The 23,339-nt window shown below is 42.9% G+C and overlaps 1 protein-coding gene across 3 annotated transcripts in view; it reads left to right on the top strand.

The window, feature by feature from the left end:
* The window catches only part of Acsl5 (acyl-CoA synthetase long chain family member 5), a 48,403-nt gene extending 25,580 nt beyond the window's left edge, over nucleotides 1-22,823 (top strand). For all 3 annotated transcript variants that reach the window (XM_057778267.1, XM_057778266.1, XM_057778268.1), the window contains exons 4-22: nucleotides 5,674-5,738; nucleotides 5,848-5,949; nucleotides 6,746-6,845; nucleotides 7,795-7,973; nucleotides 8,693-8,725; nucleotides 8,809-8,860; nucleotides 9,412-9,485; nucleotides 10,468-10,545; nucleotides 11,556-11,690; nucleotides 14,310-14,444; nucleotides 15,226-15,321; nucleotides 17,413-17,485; nucleotides 17,671-17,759; nucleotides 18,027-18,143; nucleotides 19,862-20,005; nucleotides 20,434-20,535; nucleotides 21,090-21,161; nucleotides 21,647-21,793; nucleotides 22,560-22,823. In XM_057778267.1, the coding sequence (XP_057634250.1) occupies nucleotides 5,674-5,738; nucleotides 5,848-5,949; nucleotides 6,746-6,845; nucleotides 7,795-7,973; nucleotides 8,693-8,725; nucleotides 8,809-8,860; nucleotides 9,412-9,485; nucleotides 10,468-10,545; nucleotides 11,556-11,690; nucleotides 14,310-14,444; nucleotides 15,226-15,321; nucleotides 17,413-17,485; nucleotides 17,671-17,759; nucleotides 18,027-18,143; nucleotides 19,862-20,005; nucleotides 20,434-20,535; nucleotides 21,090-21,161; nucleotides 21,647-21,787 (1,787 nt within the window). In that variant the 3' untranslated portion in view covers nucleotides 21,788-21,793; nucleotides 22,560-22,823. The remainder of the gene's footprint in view (nucleotides 1-5,673; nucleotides 5,739-5,847; nucleotides 5,950-6,745; nucleotides 6,846-7,794; nucleotides 7,974-8,692; nucleotides 8,726-8,808; nucleotides 8,861-9,411; nucleotides 9,486-10,467; nucleotides 10,546-11,555; nucleotides 11,691-14,309; nucleotides 14,445-15,225; nucleotides 15,322-17,412; nucleotides 17,486-17,670; nucleotides 17,760-18,026; nucleotides 18,144-19,861; nucleotides 20,006-20,433; nucleotides 20,536-21,089; nucleotides 21,162-21,646; nucleotides 21,794-22,559) is intronic.
* Nucleotides 22,824-23,339: the final 516 nt, after the last annotated feature.

The raw sequence follows: 23,339 nt of genomic DNA, 5'->3' as shown, positions 1-23,339 counted from the left end.
TGTGTTTAGAATCCTTTCCCAAGCTCTCTCAGGTTTTATGTGGATGTAGTTGCACCACTTTGGAACACCATATATAGGCAATCATTTCTTTCCCACAGCTGCTCTCAAATAATTGCTCAGAGACTTAATATTAATTGCAAATGCTCAGCCAATAGCTCAGGCTTGTTACTAGCTAACTCTTACACTTAGATTAACTATATTTCTTATCTATGCTTTGTCATGTGGTTTGGTACCTTTTCTCAGTACCGCGTGCCCATTTTGTTCTCTTTGTGTCTGCTGATGACTCTCTCACTCCACCCTTCTGTTGACAGAGGTTTCTGTTCTGCCTAGTCCTACAGCCGTTCAGTCCCAAAGAAACACACAGGGGCCTACATTATTTATAAACTGGTTGGCCTATTATTAGCTCAGGCTTCTTATTAACTCTTATATCTTATGTTAGTTCATAATTTTTGTCTGTGTTAGCCATGTGGCTTGATACCTTTGTCAATGAGGCATTCTCATTTTGCTTTCTCTGAGTCTGGATGATAACTACAGACCTAGCCTTTCCTCTTCCCAGAATTCTCCTATTCTGGTCATCCCACCTCTCCTTCCTGCCTAGTCACCCTGCCTATACTTCCTGTTCCTGTTTGGCTACTGGCCAATCAGTGTTTTATTAAATCAATACAAGTGACAAATCCTTGCAGGGTACAAGACCATTGTCCCATAGCACCCTTCTTCATCCCAGTGTCCTCAGTTTGGTTGTCCCACCTAACTTTATCCTGACTTTCTATAGTCCAGTCAGATTCTTTACTAATCAATGAGAGTAATATTCACAATGTACAGAAGGATTATTACACAGCATTACTTTCTTTCAAAATTGCCTGTCTTACAGCTCTCTTTGTTTCTTTTCATGAGTAGCATTTTGCCTGGCATCAGTCTGCCTGTGTGGCAGTTATCTCTCCCTCCCTTTCCATGTATCAATGACCAAGGCAGTAGCCAACCCCCAAGAGGAACTAACTATGCAATAGCTACTGCATGTACTTTATCTATGCAATGGCCAATTACTAGCTAATTACTGCTACTGTGCATATTCAAGATTAGGGAATGGAGACTCCAGGGTTCAAGGACATTCGCAAGGTTAAAGAAGTAGAAAAGGTTGAGATTGATACTTAAGCTTATGTCTGTTAGGTTGCAGTTAGATTCTATTAGATAGATCGCTCAATATTTTAACAAAAATGGTTACTCCGCCATAGGAAAGATTTCTTTTATCTTTTAGCCCTTTAAAAATTATTTACTTGTTTTTAATTTTCATTGTGATATTCACTGTACATGATACTGTTACATAAGGGCACTTTCACTTAAGTATATAATGTATAAGCACACCCCTCCAATCTCCCTAGAATAAAGTACAGAGTTCAGTTCCTCATAAAATAAAAATAAAATGACCACATGACTCAGCTACAGTATTCCTGAGTATTTACCCAGAGGGCTCCAAGTCAGCACATCACAGAGACTCCTTCATGTCAATATTTATTGCAATAGCATTGCAATAGCTAAGGTATGGAGCCAACCTAGGTGTCTAAGAATAGAAGAATGAAGAATGTATTAAGGAAAATTAAGGAAATGTGGTATACATTCATACATAAATACACATACAATATATACACTTTTTTCTTGGTGATAGTAAACTTCTAAAATGACTTTAGATATTATTTGAAATGTAGACTTGGCATATTTTCCAATGCATGCTATACAGGCATGTACATGAGCATTTATACCAACTTTCCATAAAGGAATAATTGCATGGGAAGAACACAAAAGTATGCTCACAGGTGAATTATTAAACATTATTTTATGAGATGCAAGTAACTAAGATGAGTATTTCCTTCTACCAAAGATTTTAGTGCAAAAGACATTCTGCACCATAAGCACTGCAATATTTATGGAAAAGATATATATGTCAATTCAAGTTTATTGTGTATAATGACGAAGACAGAAAGCCAATAAAACAATAATAAAAAATTAAACTGGGAATTGAAGATAATAGTGCACTTGTGTACTCGCTAATGTCAACTTGGCATAAGCTGGAGCTGTCTGAGAGGCAGAACCTCATTTGAGAAAATGCCTTTGTAAGATTGGGCTGTAGGCAAGCCTGTGGGCCACTTTCTTAGTTAGTGATGCGGGAGAGCCCAGCTCATGATGGGTGCTACTATCCCTGGGCTGGTGGTCCTGGGCTCTGTAAGAAAGCAGGCTGAGCAAGCCAGGGGAAGCAAGCCAATAAGCAGCACCCCTGTGTGGCCTCTGCATCAGCTCCTGCCTCCAGGTTCCTGCCCTGTTTGAGTTTGGACCCTGACTTCCCTCGGAGATGGAAACGTAAGTGAAAGAAGCTCTTTCACCCCAAAGTTGCTTCTGGTCATGGTGTTTCATCACAGCAATGGAAACCCTTCCTAAGACAACTTGCTAAACGTGCCTATTTTCACCATAATTTTCTTTTTTTGCGCAGTATATATATATATATATACATACATATATATATGACTATATTTCGATAAGCACATATTGCCCACTGCCTACACAAAGACATACCTATTAGCTTTAAACTTAGAGCGATCCCATGCTATGACTTTTAAAGTGCACAATGCACTATACAAATACAGTTTATCAAACATTATGATTATTTTAGCCTTAGAAAAGAATGAAGTTGTGTTGTTTGCAGAAAACAGAGTGAAACTGGAAATAATCATATTGTGAGTTAAATAAGTCTCAGTAGGCAAATGTCATGTTTTCTCTCAATCGTGGTACCTAGGTTTTGTAGATATGAAATCATGTGCATATAATATGAAAGGTTTAAGGAAACTTGCCTTAAGATGTCTCTCCAAGAGCCTATGCTCAGCACTTCTGCATCCAAATCAGCCTTTGTTTGGATTCCATGCAGATAACAAAAAGCAAATCAAATGGTCAAAGGTTTCCTTTTCTGGGGACTCCAGATACAGATGGCAAAGGCAAATTCCCTTTGTGAGTCTCTGTCTTTAGAAGTTGTATTAAGCAACCAGGCTATACGATGTTTTCCACCGAAAAACATGTCATTCTACACGTTATATGTGACTGAGGAGAAATTTCACTCGGGAACTTTTGGAGATTTTAAATTACAATTCAAGTGGTAGGACTAATATAACACATTATACAAGCAGGTTTATGGACTGGCTCGGCTAATGCTGTAGAAGAAGATGATAGTTCTGATGCTATCTGGGGTTGAGTGGATCAGTCAGTCCTTTTAACTTCCAGACACATCTGGGAATATTGGTTAAAACGTGTGCTCTGAGGTTCAAGATTTTTTCCATTGAATCAAAATTCCAGGAAATGAGACCTCAGGAAGACTTAAAACAAGGAGTTCTGGGAAAACTCTGCTTAGCTTTGGGTGTCCGTCCACCTGACATTGTTCTCAACTGTACTCTGTAAAGTTCACCACACCTTAGAACCCACACAAGTCCAAGTTGAGTTTGCAAGCAAAAGCCGATGGGCACAGAATTTGACAAGATTTGAGCTGTTGCCCCTTTGGGCCAATTAGTTGACTTGGCTTGTGGTCTCTGCTAGCATCGTTGGCTAATCAGGAAGTAATGAGAAGGTGTGGGAGAGTCTCCTCCACATGCATGGACTCCCCCTCTTATTAGGTGAGCTTCAAGTTGGCCCAGTCCTTGATAATTCTTACTCCAGTGGGATGGCAATAGTCATGTAGACAAGCATTAATGTGCCTGCTGTAGCGTATGTGGGTGGTCAACACTAGCTGTCCTTAGTGACTAACAGCAGGCCGAAGGGTCTCATTGGTGGGCCCAGAGACACAGCCCTTAGGGGTCATTGACTGTGCTCAATGGGCATATCAGGACTTGCTACACTCCAGGAAATGTTTTGGCTTGAGTTTTTACTTCTGGAATTTTCTGGCAGCTGTAAGTGAAAGTGTTTCCCTCAGTCACCTCATTCATTGTTCATATCTCTTTAATCAGAATAGCTATATCTCTCCTGCTTCTCTTCCTTTTACCCTTAATCATTTGATTGAGACATTCACATATTTGCTCTTCAGTTCTCAGTGATGACTCCCTGGGTAAGACCCGAATTCCTCTCAGCTATCTGGCTGAGTTCCCGGACTGTCACTCATTTTTTTCTATTTATTTTGGTGGTGCTGAGAATCGAACCCAGGGCCACGTGCATGACAGGCCCATGCTCTCTCACTCAGATACACCCACAGAATCCCCCAGACTTGTTATGATTTTAAGGCAGGCTGAGTGGTTTAGATGTTTGTACCTTGAATTCTCCTACTGTCTAATGTAAGACCCGAATTGGGGAAATGCTGAAGGCAAGCATGCGTTCTTACAGGTCTGTAAGACTCCCCATCTTGGAGGACACTGAGATGAACAGTATGTGAAGAGCTGATTCATGAGAATAGATCAAAATAGAAAAATATTGGGAAAGAACCAATCTCATTATCCATTAGAACAGATGAAAATAATAACTCACCAAATCTAAAAAGCCAAAATTAATTTTAAGCAGCACTATTTACATTTACAAGAGTGTGCTAAAACCCAATTGGTTGGACAGAAGTAAATGTTGACAACAGTCCTGCCAAATAGCCCAGAGCTAGTCGCCCGAAGTCCCAGCCCCTCTGGCTTACTTTCCTTCCTTCCTTCGTATTGCTGTGATTAAAATAACATCACCAAAAGTAACCTGGGAAGGAAAAGGGTGATTTGGCTCCCACTTCCTCTTCTCAGTCATCCAAACAGGAGCAGAGGTAAGAGTCATGTGGGGGTGGTGGTGCTGCTTACCTGCTTGCGTTTTAGTACAACCCAGATCCACCTGCCCAGGGAAAGCACCACCCACAGTGCACTGGGCCCTCCCACACCAGTCATTAATCAAGAAAACTCCCAGACTTGCCCATGAGCCAATCCACTGGAGGCAGTTTCTCAGTTGAGGTCCCCACTTCTCAGATGACTCTAGCTTGTGGCAAGTTGACAAAAAATTGACCAACTCTTTTATTTCATATTAAGAAACACTGTTTAAGGGAATATTCTAAATTGAAATGATAAATTTGACAATATTTACCATAACATTATTTAGAGGGACTCAGGAATTTGGAACCATTATACAAATCCATAACGAAATAAAGTCAGCTACTGGGGAGTCTTCCATCAGATGGCTACTGGAATCTCTACAGAGAAAAAATAGCATGGAAATGTTTATACCAAATTGGGGAAGGAAGCACAGAACCAAATTTCTCTGTTCATTCCAAAAATCTGTGTAGAACCATGTATAAAAACAATAGAAAGAAATAGTATTACTAATAGGATAATAAGAATGATGATATTTTAATTTTTGTTATTAGCATAATTTTATTTAGAGATGCTCAATTTTTTTTCTCTCATTTACTACAGGATGTTTGTATCTATTTGTTCATGTTCCATGGGCTTATTGGTGTCCTGATGCCTGTCTTATTTTGATAGCCATGGAATCAGTACTGAACAACCCTGTTTTGTAATATTTCCTAAATACTTGGCCTTAAATTTCCAGGACAGCAGAAAAATTCAGATTCTTGCTAGATTTACCCTTTGTGTCTTTGCCTCGTCTGGGTACTCTTATCTTGTCTGGTTCAAACAATTTGCAGTTAGACTAGAACTGATTTGCTTTGAATATTGTATGTTTTAGACAATGGACCTTGCCTGGGATACAGAAAACCAAACCAGCCCTACAGATGGATATCCTACAAACAGGCAAGTAAAGGTCAAGTTTTAGGAAAATGCCTTTGCTGCTGTACCATAAACTACTTTGATCTCTTTTTATCTTGGCCTCCTCTCCCTGACCTTTTATTCTCTCTCCTAGGTGTCTGATCGAGCAGAGTACCTGGGCTCCTGTCTTGTGCATAAAGGATACAAACCATCACAGGACCAATTTGTTGGCATCTTTGCTCAAAATAGACCAGAGGTATCATGGTGATGCTAAGTAAATGAAATGATAAATTCTATAGGTCTTTGAAGTGTTTGAAGACTATGTATATATTTGAAATATATTTCTGCATATCTAGAAAACCTAATATGACTATAAGTTTGACTATAAATTTGTATTTTAACTATACATTTTTAAATGAGCTGCATAAACATAATACCTTAAACAAGAGTAGAAATATATGTATATATAATAACTGTATACTTAAATCTGTATCAATAAACCCAAATCCATACCAATGTTAAGTATTCATCTCTATGTCAGTACTCTCTGTGACATTCTTCAGGCTTGTAAGTATATGACCTAAGTGGCATGGTTTTCTCTTTGTTTGTTTCCACTGTATTTAGATGTATTGTTTAACTACTGTATTTAGATGTATTTTTTACCTCTGTGTTTATAACCCACTGCTAGCAGTCCTCTGAAATTCTGTCAAATTTCTTAGGTGCTGAGGCAATCCCAGACAATCTTGACCCTCACTCTTGAAAGTGATCTCTGCCTCCTATAGTCTCCATAATGCTTTTCACATCTCTTATGGGTGGAATGGCCACTCTCCTCATTTGTCTACTGGTCTACCTTAGTGTGCTGGTTATTTCTGTGCATACCTTAGCTCAATTATTTAAATGTCCATTATAGCAGGACATTCAACAGTCCTGATAGCCATTCCTAAAGTTTTCAAAAGCATAAACATATCAAATAAGTATCGGTTAGTTGAATTTCTGAATCAATGTTTTTCAAAGTCATCTTCTAGGTCTAAACTTAAACTTTTTCTCTGCAGTGGGTCATCTCTGAGTTGGCCTGTTACACATATTCCATGGTAGCTGTCCCCCTGTATGACACTTTGGGAGCAGAAGCCATCATCTATGTTATCAACAAGGGTAAAACTTTGATATTACATTATAACTTAATTCTTTCTTAATGCAGAGTAATTCTTCAATTTGGTTTTTTTCTTTCTTTTTTCTTATTTTTTTCTGATGTTATAGTACTTAGAATATTATTTACATGGGAACTACAAAAATTCCTATGAGACCAAGGTATGCTTAGATAAGAGGTTTTGCAAAATTATTAAAGATGGTATAGGATAGTAACATGTTTAGAGACAAGACTACATTAAACACATGGAATAAAGGTCTGCATGCAATAGACTTGCCTAAGTCACAGTAAAACTACAGGGGTTTTTTCCTTTGAAAACTTAAGTCAATCTATCTAAGCAATATGCACCAATGTGTATGTGGATATATAAATGAAAACTGGCATTGTTAGAGAAACATGTCCAAGTTCAACTGGCAAGCAGCATCCCTTTCATATACTTATGGGAGTATTTTTTGTCTCTGCATTAGTAGACTGAGTACATTTGTTTGAATAATACATACTTTAGAATTCTCCTATTTGTGAGGATAAGAATCAGAGGAAATGATGACATTTAGAATCATAAAGCATTTGCCTACTAAACATTCTGTCTGTACTCTGCTTCCTTGTGGGTTGTCTGCTCTGCAAAGCCCATCAGCAGGAATGAGCCCCGATGGAAAGTGTTTGAATGAGTTTTCTTAGACAAAAAGATTCACATAGTTCTAGAAACTAAACTGTGTCAGCAGTATTGAAAGGGTAAGGCTTGTACCTCAGTTAAACTCATTTTCTTCTCTTTCTTTTTTTTATAATTAATAGAGTATGCTTGAACTCTGTAAATCTTGTTTGCAGATATAACAAGATTTATATCTACTGGGGACCTACTGGGTTTGACTTTTAAAAAAAACCCACCCCCCTTTGCAAAGAAGTCATATGTTTGACAGAATACGTTGTGACCTCTGACTTGATTTTTGTTTTTAGCTGATATCTCTGTGGTCATCTGTGATACACCCCAAAAGGCAACATTGCTGATAGAAAACGTAGAAAAGAACCTTACACCAGGCCTGAAGATAGTCATCCTCATGGACCCCTTTGATGATGAACTGACAAGAAGAGGAGAGAGGAGCGGGCTTGAGATATTAGCCTTGTCTGAAGCTGAGGTATGAGTCACAAATAGCTGGTGCATCGTTATGAGCAGCTTGCAGGGCATCTACACAAAGGCATATGGGCTGCTGTTGACCAGGGATAGCATAGAAGACAAAAATCAGACTCAGAAGCTCGAAGAACAGTTTCTTCAAGGTGACTACAGTACTCCCGACAGAGGTGGACATGATTCCTTGGCTGGCTATATATAATTCTAAGTAGAGAATGTATGGATAGAAAGAACTCAAGGATGGTTATAAACCTGGCCCTTGATGTAGGTTGCCTGGTTCACATTCTACTTCTTCATCTGTTAGGAAGCACATCCCTCCCTTGCTATAAATGGAGGATTAAAATGGTCCTAATCTCACAGACATGCTGGCAACAGATAAATGAATTAATCTGTGTTAATTGCTGAACAAAGTGATTGGCATAGTGTAAATCCTGGCATGTTCATGATTTATGTCAACCAAAAGTGGTTTAATTATGGTCTTAGATGACTGGACCTTAAGAGAATGGTGAGAAGTTGGGACATCTGAGATTGCCTTTTTTAGATTAGCATTCTTAAGAAACCTGCTTTTCACCAGAGCTTCCATTATCTGTCAACACTGGCTTATTGACCCAATCCAGGTTGGAAACTGGGAAGGAAGTTAGGGACAGGAAAAGAGAGAGCTGAGTTTGTCATAAGTTTTCCCATCCTCAACAACTCTTTCTTCTTCTTGATTTCCTGTGCATGTAGGATATAGGCAAAGAAAACTTCAAAAAGCCAATGGTAAGTATTCTTCTTGAATTTGAGTTTGGCAATAGTCCACTCTCAGTTTACGGTAGACCTAACATCCTGTGCTTCTCTTCCAGCCTCCAAGCCCAGACAACCTAAGTGTCATCTGCTTTACCAGTGGAACTACAGGTCAGTGCCCAGGACACCTTGACAGAGCTCCCAGGGAACAGGGAAAAAAGGCTCAGGTCCCTGGAGTATACCCTGCCACTAGCCCTGTCCTCAGGTGCTTAAAACCTGAGGCATTTATGAATGAATTTCCAGACAGAAAAACAGAAGCATAAGAAACAGGTTCCATTGAATACACATGGCTATATTCACATGCTATGAGTTTCAGGGGTCTTAAAGATGGTGTCAAAGTGTCAGCATCCCCTTCTACCCTTTCACTGTTTGAGTTCGACATTTCACTAGGATGGTTTCATAGAACATACCCCTGAGATGGTTTCATTCAGCCAGGGTGACTCAGTGATGGTTCTCCACAGATGATGGTATCCTTACTCAACAACATTTGGTAGAAGGTTTAATTGTATTTATTGTGATTCGTTCTAGTATGCCTGATTTATAAAGTTTATTAGCAGTATTGTTGGGTCTCTAGAACAAAACTGAATTTAGCTTCTTTCAAGGCTAAAGCTTTCCAATTAGCCACACTAAGGATCTTTCTCTTCATCTCTGATTTACTACAGGTGACCCCAAAGGAGCTATGATAACCCATCGAAATGTTGTTTCGAACATGTCTGCTTTCCTCAAGTTGCTAGAGGTCAGTGTTTTGTCAAAAATGAGGCCCTCACTAAAATGTGAATCAGCTGTAAGATTTTTAGTTATTGAATATAGATGGAACAGAGGGAGTGAAATATTGTTAGAAGTCTGTCCTGTGTTTTTCTTCTCACTGTGACTAAATACCCACCCTAAGTTACTTGAGGTAGAAGGGCTTATTTTGGCTAAATGTTTATGAGTTATAGTCTAACGTGAAGGAGAAGGCGTGATGCCAGGCAGCTTCGTTTGTGAGGCATGCACAGCTGGGATTCTTCATACCTTGGTGGATGGAGAACCAGTAGACAGGAAGTAGGGCTGGGCTATAGTATCTCAAGACCTGCCTCAAGTAATCCACTTCCTCCAGTGAGGCTCCACCTCCTAAAAGTTCCACAATCTTAGAAAACAGTAGTGCCATCTGAGGACCAAGTGTTTAAACACATGAGCGTTTTGCATGTAAGCCACAATAATACCCAAGTATGGAAAAGGCTGACATAGTCTTCAGGACTACATGTCAAGCCTCAATCTTTCAGGATCCCTGTAAGTCCTTGTATTCCATATAGTTCAAAGCAATTGATGGTTACAGACCATATCAGGAGTGGGACACACCGAGTACACACGGAGGTGTTTATGTGCTATGAATGTTAAGAATCCTAGCTGGGTGGTGGTGGCGCACGCCTTTAATCCCAGCACTTGGGAGGCAGAGGCAGGCGGATCTCTGTGAGTTCGAGACCAGCCTGGTCTACAGAGCTAGTTCCAGGAAAGGCTCCAAAGCTACAGAGGAACCCTGTCTTGAAAAACAAACAAACAAACAAAAAAAGATGATGCCAAAATATCAATTTTTTTCTCTACTCGACCACTCTCTCAATTAGATGGGATGGTTGGAGTCAGCCAGGCTTACTCAGAGAAGTGTGAGAATGGTAATTTTAAAATCTCTATTGGAAGAAAAACTTAACATCGATCCCGTTTCTTTGTTCCCTCATCAACAGCCTATCTTCCACCCCACTCCCGAGGATGTGAGCATATCCTACCTTCCCTTGGCCCACATGTTTGAGAGGGTTGTTCAGGTGAGTCTCCTGTGTGCCTGGTGGGTAGGAAAGGGGATTTCTGACTTGTTGATTCCACATTTATTCAAAAGCCAGAGTTGTAGTCCAGTCCTGGGCCTTCCTCTAGTGAACCAAGCACCGGCAATGCCATTGGACCCTGCATCCTAATCATGGTAGCAGCCTGACTTCTCGAGGTCATTCATGTAGAACTCCGCATGCCTAAGGAGGGTAATACTTCTCCTGACTTCTCAGGGTGCATGCTGTCTGTCTTTCCTTAACCCCGCGGTGACTCACCAGACACTGGGCCTTCTTTTTTACTTTTATGTGGGTGAGCATTTTGAGAGGATTGAGTGTTACAGAAAAAGGTGTTCCCAGCCAGATCAAGGGCCAGCAATCCCCAAGGAACATTTTTATCCCTCACTTGAGTAAGGTGGTATTGCCAGGACAGTGTGTGTCCCTTCTGGGAATGGTCCCCATAGTTCCCAGCCTTTCTAAAGCAGATGGGTGAGTAAAGAAGCAGTGGCCTCCCAAAGCCTCCAGAGTTGCGGTGGGAGCCTCTTTACTCTCTCTTCCCTGGGCAGCTCTTTACCCAGTATATGATCAGTTGATGTACACGACGCCACATCGATTCTAATACAACTTCACATATATTTTAGCATTTCTCAGATTGCGATGGTCTTAACTGAAGGCACGTTTTTCTCTTTTAACTGGCGGCGGGTTTTCTTAGTGCCACAGATGAGCATTTCTTAGGAAGGGTGGTATCTTAGACTGGCACACAGAGCTGGGGTAGTGTCTTAGGGCGGGACCCACAGTCTCACAGTTTGTTATCTGTCTTGCCACCTCAACGGTAATATGTTTTCATCCTTTCTTGGGAGGAGTCTCTCAGAAATACCTGGGTATCTGGGTTGGTGGGAAGGGCCTGTGGGATACAGCTTACTTAGTCCCATTGGAGATAGGCCCCACCTGTAGTGATCCCTGGCCCCGCCTACAGTGGTCCATGGCTCTGAGCCTTGTCTTCCATCTTGTTCCAGGCTGTCTTATTTTCCTGTGGAGGCAGAGTTGGGTTCTTCCAAGGAGATATCCGGTTGCTGCCTGACGACATGAAAGCTTTGAAACCCACAGTGTTTCCCACAGTGCCTCGACTCCTTAACAGGGTCTATGATAAGGTGAGAGCCCTGTTCTGTTGGGATTATGCTGAGAGGCTCTGAGGGACTTTATCCTGACAACCATTAATTCCACCTCTATCCCAGCCCCAACAAGTATTGACAGAAGCCAAGTTACATCTGTAACCGTGAGAAGCCATAAGCAATATCCCCCCTTAGTCTAGATAATATTGCTTATCTGAGGAATAATTACACTCAGACTTAGGGGAGTGCCTCAATTTTAACCAACACCCTGGAAAATTCTTACCCTGATGTGTATGAGCTGGTGATGTAACATTGTGCTGAGGTACCAGATCGAGGTAAACAATTCAAATGTGTTCACTTATTTAACCCTTCTAGGAAAAACAGAAACAGACTTGGACGTTAAAGAATTTCCCCAGTCATAATGAAAAGGGGAAAGTAGCAGAATAAACTATCACTTAATAATTTCAGTTATCATAGAGCATTGCTCACTGAGGTTGCAAAATGGTGGCTTTCTAATTCTAAGTCTCGTTTCTTTTATAATCCTTAGCTGTCATAAAGGCCCAACAAATATTTGATTCTCTCCTTAATTTATCACTCATAAGTATAATAAATTCAAGCCCCAGAAATTCTCAAAAGTAGCCAGTGAGAATCTTTTTGCATTATAGTGAACTCATTATCTTATTTCTATTTTTCCATCCATTTTAGTTATTCATTTTGATGTTCCATGTTTACACATCAAATTCTTGTATGTCCTTCTTACATGACTTCAGTAGTTCCTTGCTTTTTGATACAAGATATTCTAAGCTCAATTTCTCACCTAAGTCTTAGATTGGCTAATTTCTGCAAATGGTCATTGAGAGCTTAGATCTGAAGTCAGGCAATATAATATTGTTGTGGGATGCCCTTTTGTATGCTGTGAATACTTTTTATTACTATTGGTTAATAAAGAAGCTGATTTAATAGCCAGGCAGAATAGAACCAGGCAGGAAATTCAAGCAGAGATAAAGGGAGAAAGAAGGCAGAGTCAGGGGAGACACCAGCAGTTACCAAAGGAGTAAGATGCCAGAGCATTGCTGGGAAATCACAGGGCACGCGTCGATACACAGATTATTAGAAATGGGTTAACTTATATGTAGAGCTAACCACTAAGAAGCCTAAGCCATCCGCCAAACAGTTTGTAATAATATTAAGCCTCAGGGTGGTTATTTAGGAACTAGCAGGCAGGAGAGAAACCTTTAGTTACATTGAAGTACCAGTTGTTCCACAGACCTGGAGCCCGAGGAAGTGATGCCATTACTCATATGCTTTGGGCCTTACTTCTGATTCTGATATTGCCATTCAGTCTTACCAGAGGCCAAACTGAGCCATAGCAAGAATGGAGTGTTCTAGAACACGGATGATGTATAGACACGGGAAACACTGTTAATAATTCTTCCAATTCCTTATCAGACTATGGAACCATTAGGTTGGGTTGTTAGGGTTTTTGTTAGTGTTACTGAGCTTTTTTATTTTTGAGAGGAAGTATTTTGAAATATTAAAACATAATAAGTAACTTGAATCTGGAGCTTGTTTAGTAAGACGGAGATTTTTATTAGGTGGATTTCTGGTCATAGCTTTCTGCCAGTGATGTCAGGAGAGCTGGTCCTGGGGCTGCTAGAGGCAAGCAGTCTCTGGTTAAGGGACATCGGGCCAGCGTGATGTCGGCAGCATCTAGTGTACCTCAGAATCAGATGGGGAGACAGGGCTAAATGATGTCACAAGCCTGAGCAGATGCTCGCAGCCTGAACTGGGGAGTGAGCATGAACAAACAAGACCTGTGACCAGAAGCCCGAGCCGGGAGCAGCATCCTGCACATCCTGAACTGGAAAGAGCCCCAATGTCCATGAGTGCAACTATCAGTATAGAAAGGTCCTGGAGCTTGGAGCAGAGGTTAGGCTTTAATTTCGTAAATAAAGAGGTTCCTGTGAGCTGTGTATAAGGATCCTCTTCTCATAGAGGACTGTGGTTGATAGATCAGAGTTACAATGCCAGGATCATGAAGACAGGAAGATAACACGGATGGGAGAAGTGATATTAAGGGTGTAAGCCCAAAGAGGAGAAAGATGTCATTAGGGATTTCTGTTGGATTGTGTATGATGTGGCTAAAGGACATTTGTTATAAAGATAATAAATTCTACAGATTTGGAGGATGTGAAAATGTCACTGAAGCAGAGGAGAGGTGATACTAAGTTTTAAAAGTCAGATTCCTAAACCTTTCTCTGGGCTTTTAAATCAAAGGGGTATCATGCCCACGGAATGCTTTCCTATCTGACTTTTAAATCAAAGGGGGATCATGCCCACAGAACGATTTCCTATCTGACTTTTAAATCAAAGGGGGATCATGCCCATGGAATGATTTCCTCTCTGACTTTTTAACCAGTAGTGGTTGTGGCCATTGTATTTGTTTATCTCAGTTGTCAAAGTTGTTTCCCAGGGACTAGGAGTCTGCGAGGGCTGGGGCTCTACATTATGTAGCAACTTCATTTGTTTCAGAGTGTGGCCATGATTCTGTGGGCTTATTAGTAAGCAACCTAGTTCATGAGTGTGGGCTGCTTCCTTCTGAAGCATGATGTCAGCATCTCGGCTACTAACACATGGTCTTATCACCCCCCTCCCCAGGTACAAAATGAAGCCAAGACACCCTTGAAGAAGTTCTTGTTGAACCTGGCTATCATGAGCAAATTCAATGAAGTGAAGCATGGTATCGTTCGTCGGAACAGTTTGTGGGACAAGCTGGTCTTTTCAAAGATCCAAGTGAGTTGAATGGATCCATCGTCCTCTTGTCTCGGGTTTCAGGGACGCCCTAACTAGAGATCATCTTAGACCTTCTATGCCCAGTCACACCTTTTCTCTTTGTGTCTTTTCCCCTTTGTATGCAGATGTGTGTAGGGGGTGCGGGGGTGGCAGCGAAAGCATGTGCCATGGTGTATGTGTAGTGTGTAGATGTCAAGCCTTGTGGCCACCTTGTCTAAGACAGGGTCTCTCTTGTTCACTGCTGCATACACGAGGCTGCTAGTTGGCCTGATAGCTTCTAGGGTTTCCCATCTCACCAAAGAAGAGAGTTGGGGTTACAGTGTGCGCCACAGCACCTGGCTTTATTTGAGTGCTGAGTGTGTGAACTCTGGTTTTCGTGCTTGCACAGCAGGTGCCTTACTCACTGAGCCACCTCCTGAGCTCTGCTGTTACCTTTTGAGATCACGCTTGTGTAACTTTGCCGCTAAGAAGACGTGAGAAAGCGCAGCAGTTTGTATGCAGGTGTTAGCACTCTGTATAATTGTCGTAACCTGTTCCGTTGAGTTTATAAGTGATCGAATAACTTAACAAAAACACAGAGAAGTTCTCCCGGGCACAGCTGGTGACGACTCCAATAGGCGGCATGGCATTCAAAGTGACTTTCTAGTGCCAGGCTGTAGTGTAAGTGTTTATAAACCAGCCAGGTCAGACACTAGCTGGCATGCGACTTCACCCATCCTGCAGTGGCGGGAAATGAAGCCAAGAACGGAAGCTCACAGCTCCTTTTGTTTCCACCGAGCAGGATGGCCTGGGCGGGAAGGTTCGCATCATGATCACTGGAGCCGCCCCCATTTCCACTCCGGTCCTGACATTCTTCCGGGCTGCAATGGGGTGCTCGGTAAGACTTCGCGTTTACATCAATGCTGCGCACTGTTTAATAAAAGTGAAACTGTAAGTGAAAGGTACTAAAGAGAGGATCACCCCAAATCTTAGACAACAGGAATCTTTACACAAGTGGAATTGGTATTCCAAAACACCTCTTGCCTCATGCTTCAGCCACCGCAATCCTTACCAAGCAGGGGGCCGTTAGTGTCATCGGATGCTTTCTTGACAGCTTGCTGAGATCACAAGATGCTGAGCCATCACTGGTGAACACTTCTGCCCACAGCCATAGCACGGGGGTGGCAGTACGAGGACGCTTTACGAATTTTGGTTCTCTTCTTTCACCATGTGGGTTCCCAGGGTACAACCTAGGACCTCAGGTTTGGCAATAAGTGCCTTTATCTACCTTGCCAGCCTTGCCTATTACATGGTAATGTATATCACCAGCTTCCAGGCAGGTCTTGTCTTTTTCGTGCATTCAGGGAGTACCCGAAGTACCATCATTCCCCACAGGTTTGCATCAGTTAGTTGCCTCTAAATGAGATGCTTCATTTCATGCTGCTTCTTTCAGTAATAGCAAACTTCCCTGCCCACAGGCTCTTGCAGTTCTTCTCTACGAGTCCCTTACAGAAAGCAGGCAAAGGGAGACTTAGTTTCCTTGCTGATTTCTAAGAGTTCTTCATATACTTAAAACTAATCTCTGCTATGCTAGACTTTTTCCTGCTCATAGCAATATAAAAACTGAATTGAGATGCAGGCCAATTGATGTATGTTTTTCTCTTGTGGTTTTTTAGTTGCAAAGACAGGCCTTTCCTTTTATCCTTTTAAATCTTCTGTTGTTGCTTTTTGTTTAAATACTTCTTTTATTTCATGTATGTGGGTATTCTTTCACATGTATGCCTGTTGCCCTCAGAGGCTGGCTGCTGCATCCCCTGAGACTGGAATTACAGATGGCTTTGAGCCGCTGTGAACTGATCCTAGATCAGCTGCTGAGAACTGATCCTAGATCTTCTGGGAAATAGCCAGCCAACGCTCTTAACTTCAGCCATTCTAATCCCTGGGAATTTTTAAGACTATCTGTGCCCACATTTTCTGGTAGTTTTATGGATTTCCTTTTTGTTTTTTTAAAAAATTTATACCTCACCCATCTATAATGTATAGACCTGGCCTCTTTCCCATTCCAAACCTAACTTGCTGATTCAGCCAGCCACGCACCACAATCAAAATAGAAGAAAACAGATATAAGCATACCTTTACAGACAACGTTCCCCATGCATGTGCCTGTTATTAAAAGTCTGGTACCAGTCAGTGATGGGGCTTTGGGGTTTTCAAACTGTCATCCTCTTGGCCATTTTTAGTACCTTTCTTTCCTTCAGCCCCAAAGACTAATATAAAGTTCTGCTTCCAACCTCTTCCCTGCAATATCTCTTGTCAGCATCTCTCTATTTCTGCCAACCCTGCCTACTGCAGGCCACACCTCTGACTGCAGTGGCCCTATCAACTTGCTTCCAGCCACCAGCCTTTCTTTGGTCAAGATTATCTTCTCTATGTGAGGGCTGGCAATTATAGCACTGCCCCATTGCCTCCTGTAGAGTTGAAGAGGTTCAGAACTCAGCTGACCCCATTCATTGCTACAAGGTCTGTGGCAGCTTTTATGCCACTCTGGCAGGGTTAGGTTGAGGCAGAGACCAGATGTCTCACAAGCACAGAATCTTCAGTCTTGCCCTGTGCAGAAAGTTTGCCAACCCTTGGTCTTTATCAAAGGTGGAGCTCTTTCCTCAAGAAGCACGCTACCGTGTTTCCCATGTCCTTCAGAGTTGCTCTATCGCCCAGGCTATGTCCAATGGCCACTGGCTGGCTATCACCTACTGGATGATTTGCCTTCCTCACCTACTTGATAGGCCACATTTTTCATATAGGTTGCTGTACTCTGTTTCTGAATGCTTTTGTTTTGCAATGAGCTCCCAATTGTGAAGCGTGAGCAGCTGGACATGGTTTCAAGATGTCACCAAACCATCTCCAGCTCTTGTCACTATTACATTTTCCTGCAGACGGCACCGCCAGTCGTACTTACCCTAAGCCTCAAAGCTCTTCTTTGGTTTCCCAGGTGTTTGAAGCTTACGGCCAAACAGAGTGCACAGCTGGATGTACAATTACATCTCCCGGCGACTGGACAGCGGGTGGGTTTCCTCTCTTGGCTGGGAGAAGGCTTCTAACTGATCCATGGTCTGGGGTTTAGCTAACTTTGGTGTTATGGATAAATATGACAAATGGCAAACTCAAGTCCTGTTCCCATTCTTCCAGTCAATCTTAGAAACACCCTTGCTTTCTGGCTGCTTAGCTCAGAATATCTGGTATGTTTTAGGTCATGTTGGGACTCCAGTGGCTTGCAATTTTGTAAAGCTGGAAGACGTGGCTGACATGAACTACTTTTCAGTAAACAACGAAGGCGAGGTGGGTAGCTCATGCCCAGTACTCAGACAGTCATAGTGGGGAGGCTTAGTCCAAAAGGAACCTAGAGCTGCCATCTGGCTTGGCTTGGCCTCAACTTCTGGGAAGGAACACAGATAGTGCACTGTGTTTTCCTACAGTGGGGACGAAAGAGGCTCCACACTGCAGTGGAAACCACCAAATGTGTTTGTTTGGAGCAGATGTTTACTAAGTAGAAGTAGTAGTCATTTATTTATTATTGTCTTCCCCCTCTTACTGTCTGGCACACAGATCTGCATCAAAGGCAATAATGTGTTCAAAGGCTACCTAAAGGACCCGGAGAAGACACAGGAAGCACTGGACCAGGATGGCTGGCTTCACACTGGAGACATTGGTCGCTGGCTTCCAGTGGGTATCTCTCCATTACTTCTGTCTCTGCTGTGGGACTGGGGAGAATAATCTACTTGTTGCAAGAGGGCTAGGAATGTGAGCATAGTCAGCTGGGATAGCTGCAGGGCAATAGGTCTGCAGCCTGCCTTTGTGGGCTTTTCTGAGTACAGAGAGGAGAGTACCAACTGAAAGACCCTAGCTCGGCAATTGGGAGATCAGTGTTCTGGTCCCAGCCCTTACAGGCTGAGAGGATGAAGTGGCTAGTGTGTGATGAGAAGCTGCCAACGCTCGTCCTTACAGAAGACACCAGAATGATCCAACTGGAAGACTTTCTTCTCTCTATATTTCTCATCAAATACAATGTGTATACTATAGGTAGTGGTACTGATGCTGTGTCTAGACACAACCCTAAAGTGGGATGCTTTAGGGTTAGATCACCCTGGACCTCAGAGTTGGCATGGTTTTCCTGCAGTGGAAAAGGCTGGCTCATAGCCAGGGAAAAGTTAGGTGACTTCCAAGGTAAAAATTCTTGTTTGATAGCTTCATGTGCCTACAACTTTTTCTATTGTGAGTTTCAAAGGAGTGTTTTCTAATTAATTCATGGGAACATATCAAAACAAAGAAATGAGATTTCCAGAGCATGTGTTTCCAGAGGCTCATGTCTGCCTCTCACTGACCTTCAGTTTCTCTCTGTGGAGACGCAGACACTGCTTTACAGCCTGCCTCACTGTCAACAATTGGCAGCTGTCAATCTCATCTGTTTCCTTAAAACCCCACAGGGGAATTTCCCAAGGGTCTCTTTTCTCACGTTTTATCTACTAAGATTTAGGGGAATGGGCTATACCTATCTCTTCAAACTCCTTTCTTGCTCATTATTCAAGATTTAAGAGAGATTCAGAATGCTTGACTACAAAAAACACTTGACTATGAACACTCCCAAGAACACACAGTCCTCATGATGTACTTTATCGATTGACTTTAACATGTTTCTGCTTAATCAGTGCCCCCTGTTCTAAGTCTAGGATGCAAGCAATAGATACGGCTCTCCACATGGGTGATAAAAGGCTGTTCATTACTGGTCACTTTCAGTATGAACGATGAGTCGGACTCTGACCGTCCCAGGGTTAGTTCAGTATAGAGCCCTATTTATGGTATGGTCATGTGGATTGTGTTTGCCCCTTGTTCCAATTCTACAATTCAAATCCCTAAGAAGATAAGCTCCTCAGAGAAATTAAGTTCAGGGAAACGAAGCGGCAAATGACCCGTGATGGTGGTCAAAGCACTGCCCGTCCTACTTCCGTCCTAACAAGCCCAGTTACTGGCTGGCTTGATTAGTCATGCAGCTGTTTCAGCCCGCTTCCAGATTTGACAGGAAGTAAACATGACGGGGAGAGCAAAATCATCACACAGTTTTAGTAAAAGATATTGGCTCCATTTCTCAGAGCTCTCGAGATGGAGTAGCTGGAAATACGTTACTAGAAACTGAGAGTGCACAGCGTCTTCATTGACTGAGGTTTGCAGAACCCAGCAGGTCCCCGGGACTTTCCCTGAGACCTGCTGGTTGGCTTTCTATAGACAGGCTTTGTGGAAGCCACTTCTTATTTCTCCAAAGCCAAGAAACAACAGAAATCTCCGGAGAAACTATTTTAAATAAGGACATTATCTGTGGCTCTCCCACCTTCCTCTGATACCATCTCTAAAGCTTCAACACAGATGCTTTTATCTGCCTCATACAGAATGGAACGCTGAAAATCATTGACCGGAAGAAGAATATTTTCAAGTTGGCACAAGGAGAATACATTGCTCCAGAGAAGATAGAAAATGTTTACATCAGGAGCAGACCAGTATTGCAAGTTTTTGTCCATGGGGAGAGCTTACGGGTAACAAGCCATAGGGATGGCCTATGTTGGTTCTCATAGCCATAGGACATTTGCATAGCTGGGTCCAGATAAGATACCCCAGTTTACTACTATAGAACTACATTCTGAGTCATAAATGTCCATGAAATAATTTGTTGGGATTATTAAAACAAGTATTTTAAGGGGTAGCTTTTATCTCACCTGACTTAGAGTCAGCTCTGAGGAGCTTGTCTGACACAGAACGATTTCTTAGGGGGCTGGAAATAGTGAGTTTCAACACAGATTGGCTGGGAATTCTAAGCGTAATGACAACTGCTTTTTGCAGAACCAGGCTTGACTAGGACATCTTCGTAGCTAAGTGCTGAGAGGGAGACTGAGGGGAGGAAAGCTGAGTGCTGGGTGAGTTGGACAGTTTGACCTATTCTGATAACCCATGCTCCTTCCCACAGTCGTTCCTGATAGGAGTAGTGGTTCCAGACCCAGACTCGCTTCCCTCATTCGCAGCCAAGATTGGGGTGAAGGGATCCTTTGAAGAACTGTGCCAAAACCAAGTAAGCACGGGCCAAAATGCTCTCCACATAAGCACGGCTCAAAATGTTCTCTGTGCAAACATGACTGAGAACGTTCACTAAGTAAGCCTCAAAATGTTCTCCATGTATGTAAGCGTGACCGAGAATATTCTCCCATAAGCATGCCTGAGAAAGTCCTGCGGCGGCAGAGAGGAGGCCCTAGAGGCTGTGGCATCTCTGGGTTCTCTGAGCCTCTTCTCTGGACGATATTCTTCCTGTCTCAGGGACAGGTAACTCTGTATCCTAGGTGGACTTAGCAGTTTTACAGACTGAATCACAGAATGGAGCATTGAGAACAGAGAATGCTGGTTTGTTTTCTTTTGAAGCAGTAATGTGCTGCTTAGGAGAGAAAATGAAACAGAAGAGAATGAAAAGTGCCGTGCAGACAGAACCTGGTTGGCTCTGGGTTCACCTCTCTTTCCTCTCCTCTGCGAAAGGCAAAGTCCATGCCGGAATGCTTAGCACATGTTTGCGTTTGCTTAGCCTTCCGTCGAAACCTCAAACACACATGATTTGAGTGATATTTTTCATTTTAGAGTGTAAAGGAAGCCATTTTAGAAGACTTGAAGAAAATTGGGAGAGAAGGTGGCCTGAAATCCTTTGAACAGGTCTGTACTGCTGATGCCATCCTGGTCCGAGTTTAAAGCTCCCACTTCTACTGGTTTCAAGCCTTTAGCTTTCATGGAACTTATTTTAGATTTCTAGCTGTGTATTCTGACACACACACACCCCACTTCCCGCTGTCCATCATTCATTCTTCCTACTCCATTCATCCAAATGCCCAGGATAGCCGGGCTGCTAGAATGCTTGCCTAGCATGCATGGGTTCAGTTTCTGGTGCTGCATTAACCTGACATGGAAGGGCACGCGAGTCACCTCAGCACTGTTTGGGTCGGGGGAGGAGGATCACAAGTTCACGATCGATGTCTGCTATACAGCGAGTCTGAGAGCAGCCTGGACTGCACACAGCCCTGTCTCAGAAGGAACATGGGTTTTTACTTTCATAACGTGAAATAAACCTGGCAGTTTATCCTGGAGTAGCTGGGGCACTTTGCAGATGTAATGCCAACCATCGACATGTGCCCACCTTCCAGGTCAAAAGCATCTTCGTCCACCCAGAGCCATTCTCCATTGAAAATGGGCTTTTGACACCGACACTGAAAGCGAAGCGTGTGGAGCTCGCCAGATTCTTCCAGACCCAAATCAGGAGCCTCTATGAGAGCATCCCGGAGTAGTTGAAGGTACTTCCGGCCGAAGGATACATTTAAAGCCCCTCCCTTCGTGCTGTCCTCACACCTGTCGTTTAGCTACTACATAAGTTCTTAGAATGTGAGAATCTCCTGGCAGCTTAGATTTTGCTGACCTCTTAGGTCTTAGGGCTACTGTATCAGCATGCTGTTCTTCAGGGCCCCAGTTTGTGTTCTGTGTCACTCCCCGTAATTGTCATCCCAGTGCCATCTTGATCACACTAGCCCTAGGGTCATGGGGATCCTCTAGTAAGTGCCTTCTGTTTTATAAAACCCTGCTTGCCGGTGCTAAGCACTGACAGTGGTTCCCAACTTTCCTAATGCTGTGACCCGTTGAAACAGTTCCTCATGTTATAGTGACCCCCGACCATAAAATTTTTCGTGGCTGCTTCCTAACTGTAATCTTGCTACTGCTAGGAATTGCAATGTAAATGCCTGATTTCCACCCCCCCAAGGGAGTCATGACCCACAGGTTGAGAACTGCTCTAACAGAGAGGTTTGAAGTTACATGGTTTTCAGGTACCCCATGAAACTGCTAATTCGAGTTTTAACCTATCACCCACACTAATCATATTTATGAGACAAACTTCTACATACTTCTGTGTACATCGAAGTCTATGCAACGAAGGGACTAGTATACAAAGTGCTGCTTCAGGTCCCTACACAGCTTTCTGAGTGGGGAACAGCCACATGGTAGATGTCCCTGACAGCGAGCGTTGTCATCCACAGTGGCAGTCTTGACACTGTTTGTTCCCTACAGTTTGCGGAGCTGGAAACTGGAGGAAGAAGCAGAAACTTATGTTCAGTGAACTTTTCCAGTAAATGAGGCAAGCATTGAGCTACTCTCCTGCACTGGGAGCAAAGGTCTGTGGGCAAGCACGATGCTTGCACTGCAGGCCTGTCTTCTGTGAAGGAACGTCTGGATCTTTCTCCCTGGACTCCAATTCCTGCAGTGTCTTACTGTGAGATAGCATGTGGTGCCTCTACTTGTAAATGTCAAATCTTTGAAATAAACTATTGCAGATATTTATGCTGTGCTTGCTACCGTGTGGATTATGACGAGAGCCGGGGAAGTCGGGTGGCTCTTACACTGTGGCTGTGGAGGACGAGAGCCGGGGAAGTCGGGTGGCTCTTACACTGTGGCTGTGGAGGACGAGAGCCGGGGAAGTCGGGTGGCTCTTACACTGTGGCTGTGCACTGGACTCACTTGATCTGAAATGATACGATGACTCAGCACTGCTCGGGGGTCCCCTGAGATACACAGCTTTGTGGCCAGGTGTGGTGACACATACCCACAATGACAACATTCAGGAGGTCAAGGCAGGCTCAACATTAAATAAACACCGCCCAGGATTGTTACAAGGTCCTCAGATGATTCTAGCATGCAGCAAACTTGGGTAACTGCTGGGGTAAACTGCTAGGCCCAGCTTCTCTAACCCCACCGCACAGTTCTGAGTAAGAAAGCTGTAAGGCAGGCCCATGCTCTAAACACGCTAACGTTTTCCCCTTTACTACCTCCTTTCCTGTATGTGCTTTCTCC

The sequence above is a fragment of the Chionomys nivalis genome, chromosome 8 (genome assembly GCF_950005125.1).
Source record: "Chionomys nivalis chromosome 8, mChiNiv1.1, whole genome shotgun sequence".
In the NCBI taxonomy this organism is placed as follows: Eukaryota; Metazoa; Chordata; class Mammalia; order Rodentia; family Cricetidae; genus Chionomys; species Chionomys nivalis.
This window is presented reverse-complemented; position numbering and strand designations above follow the sequence as displayed.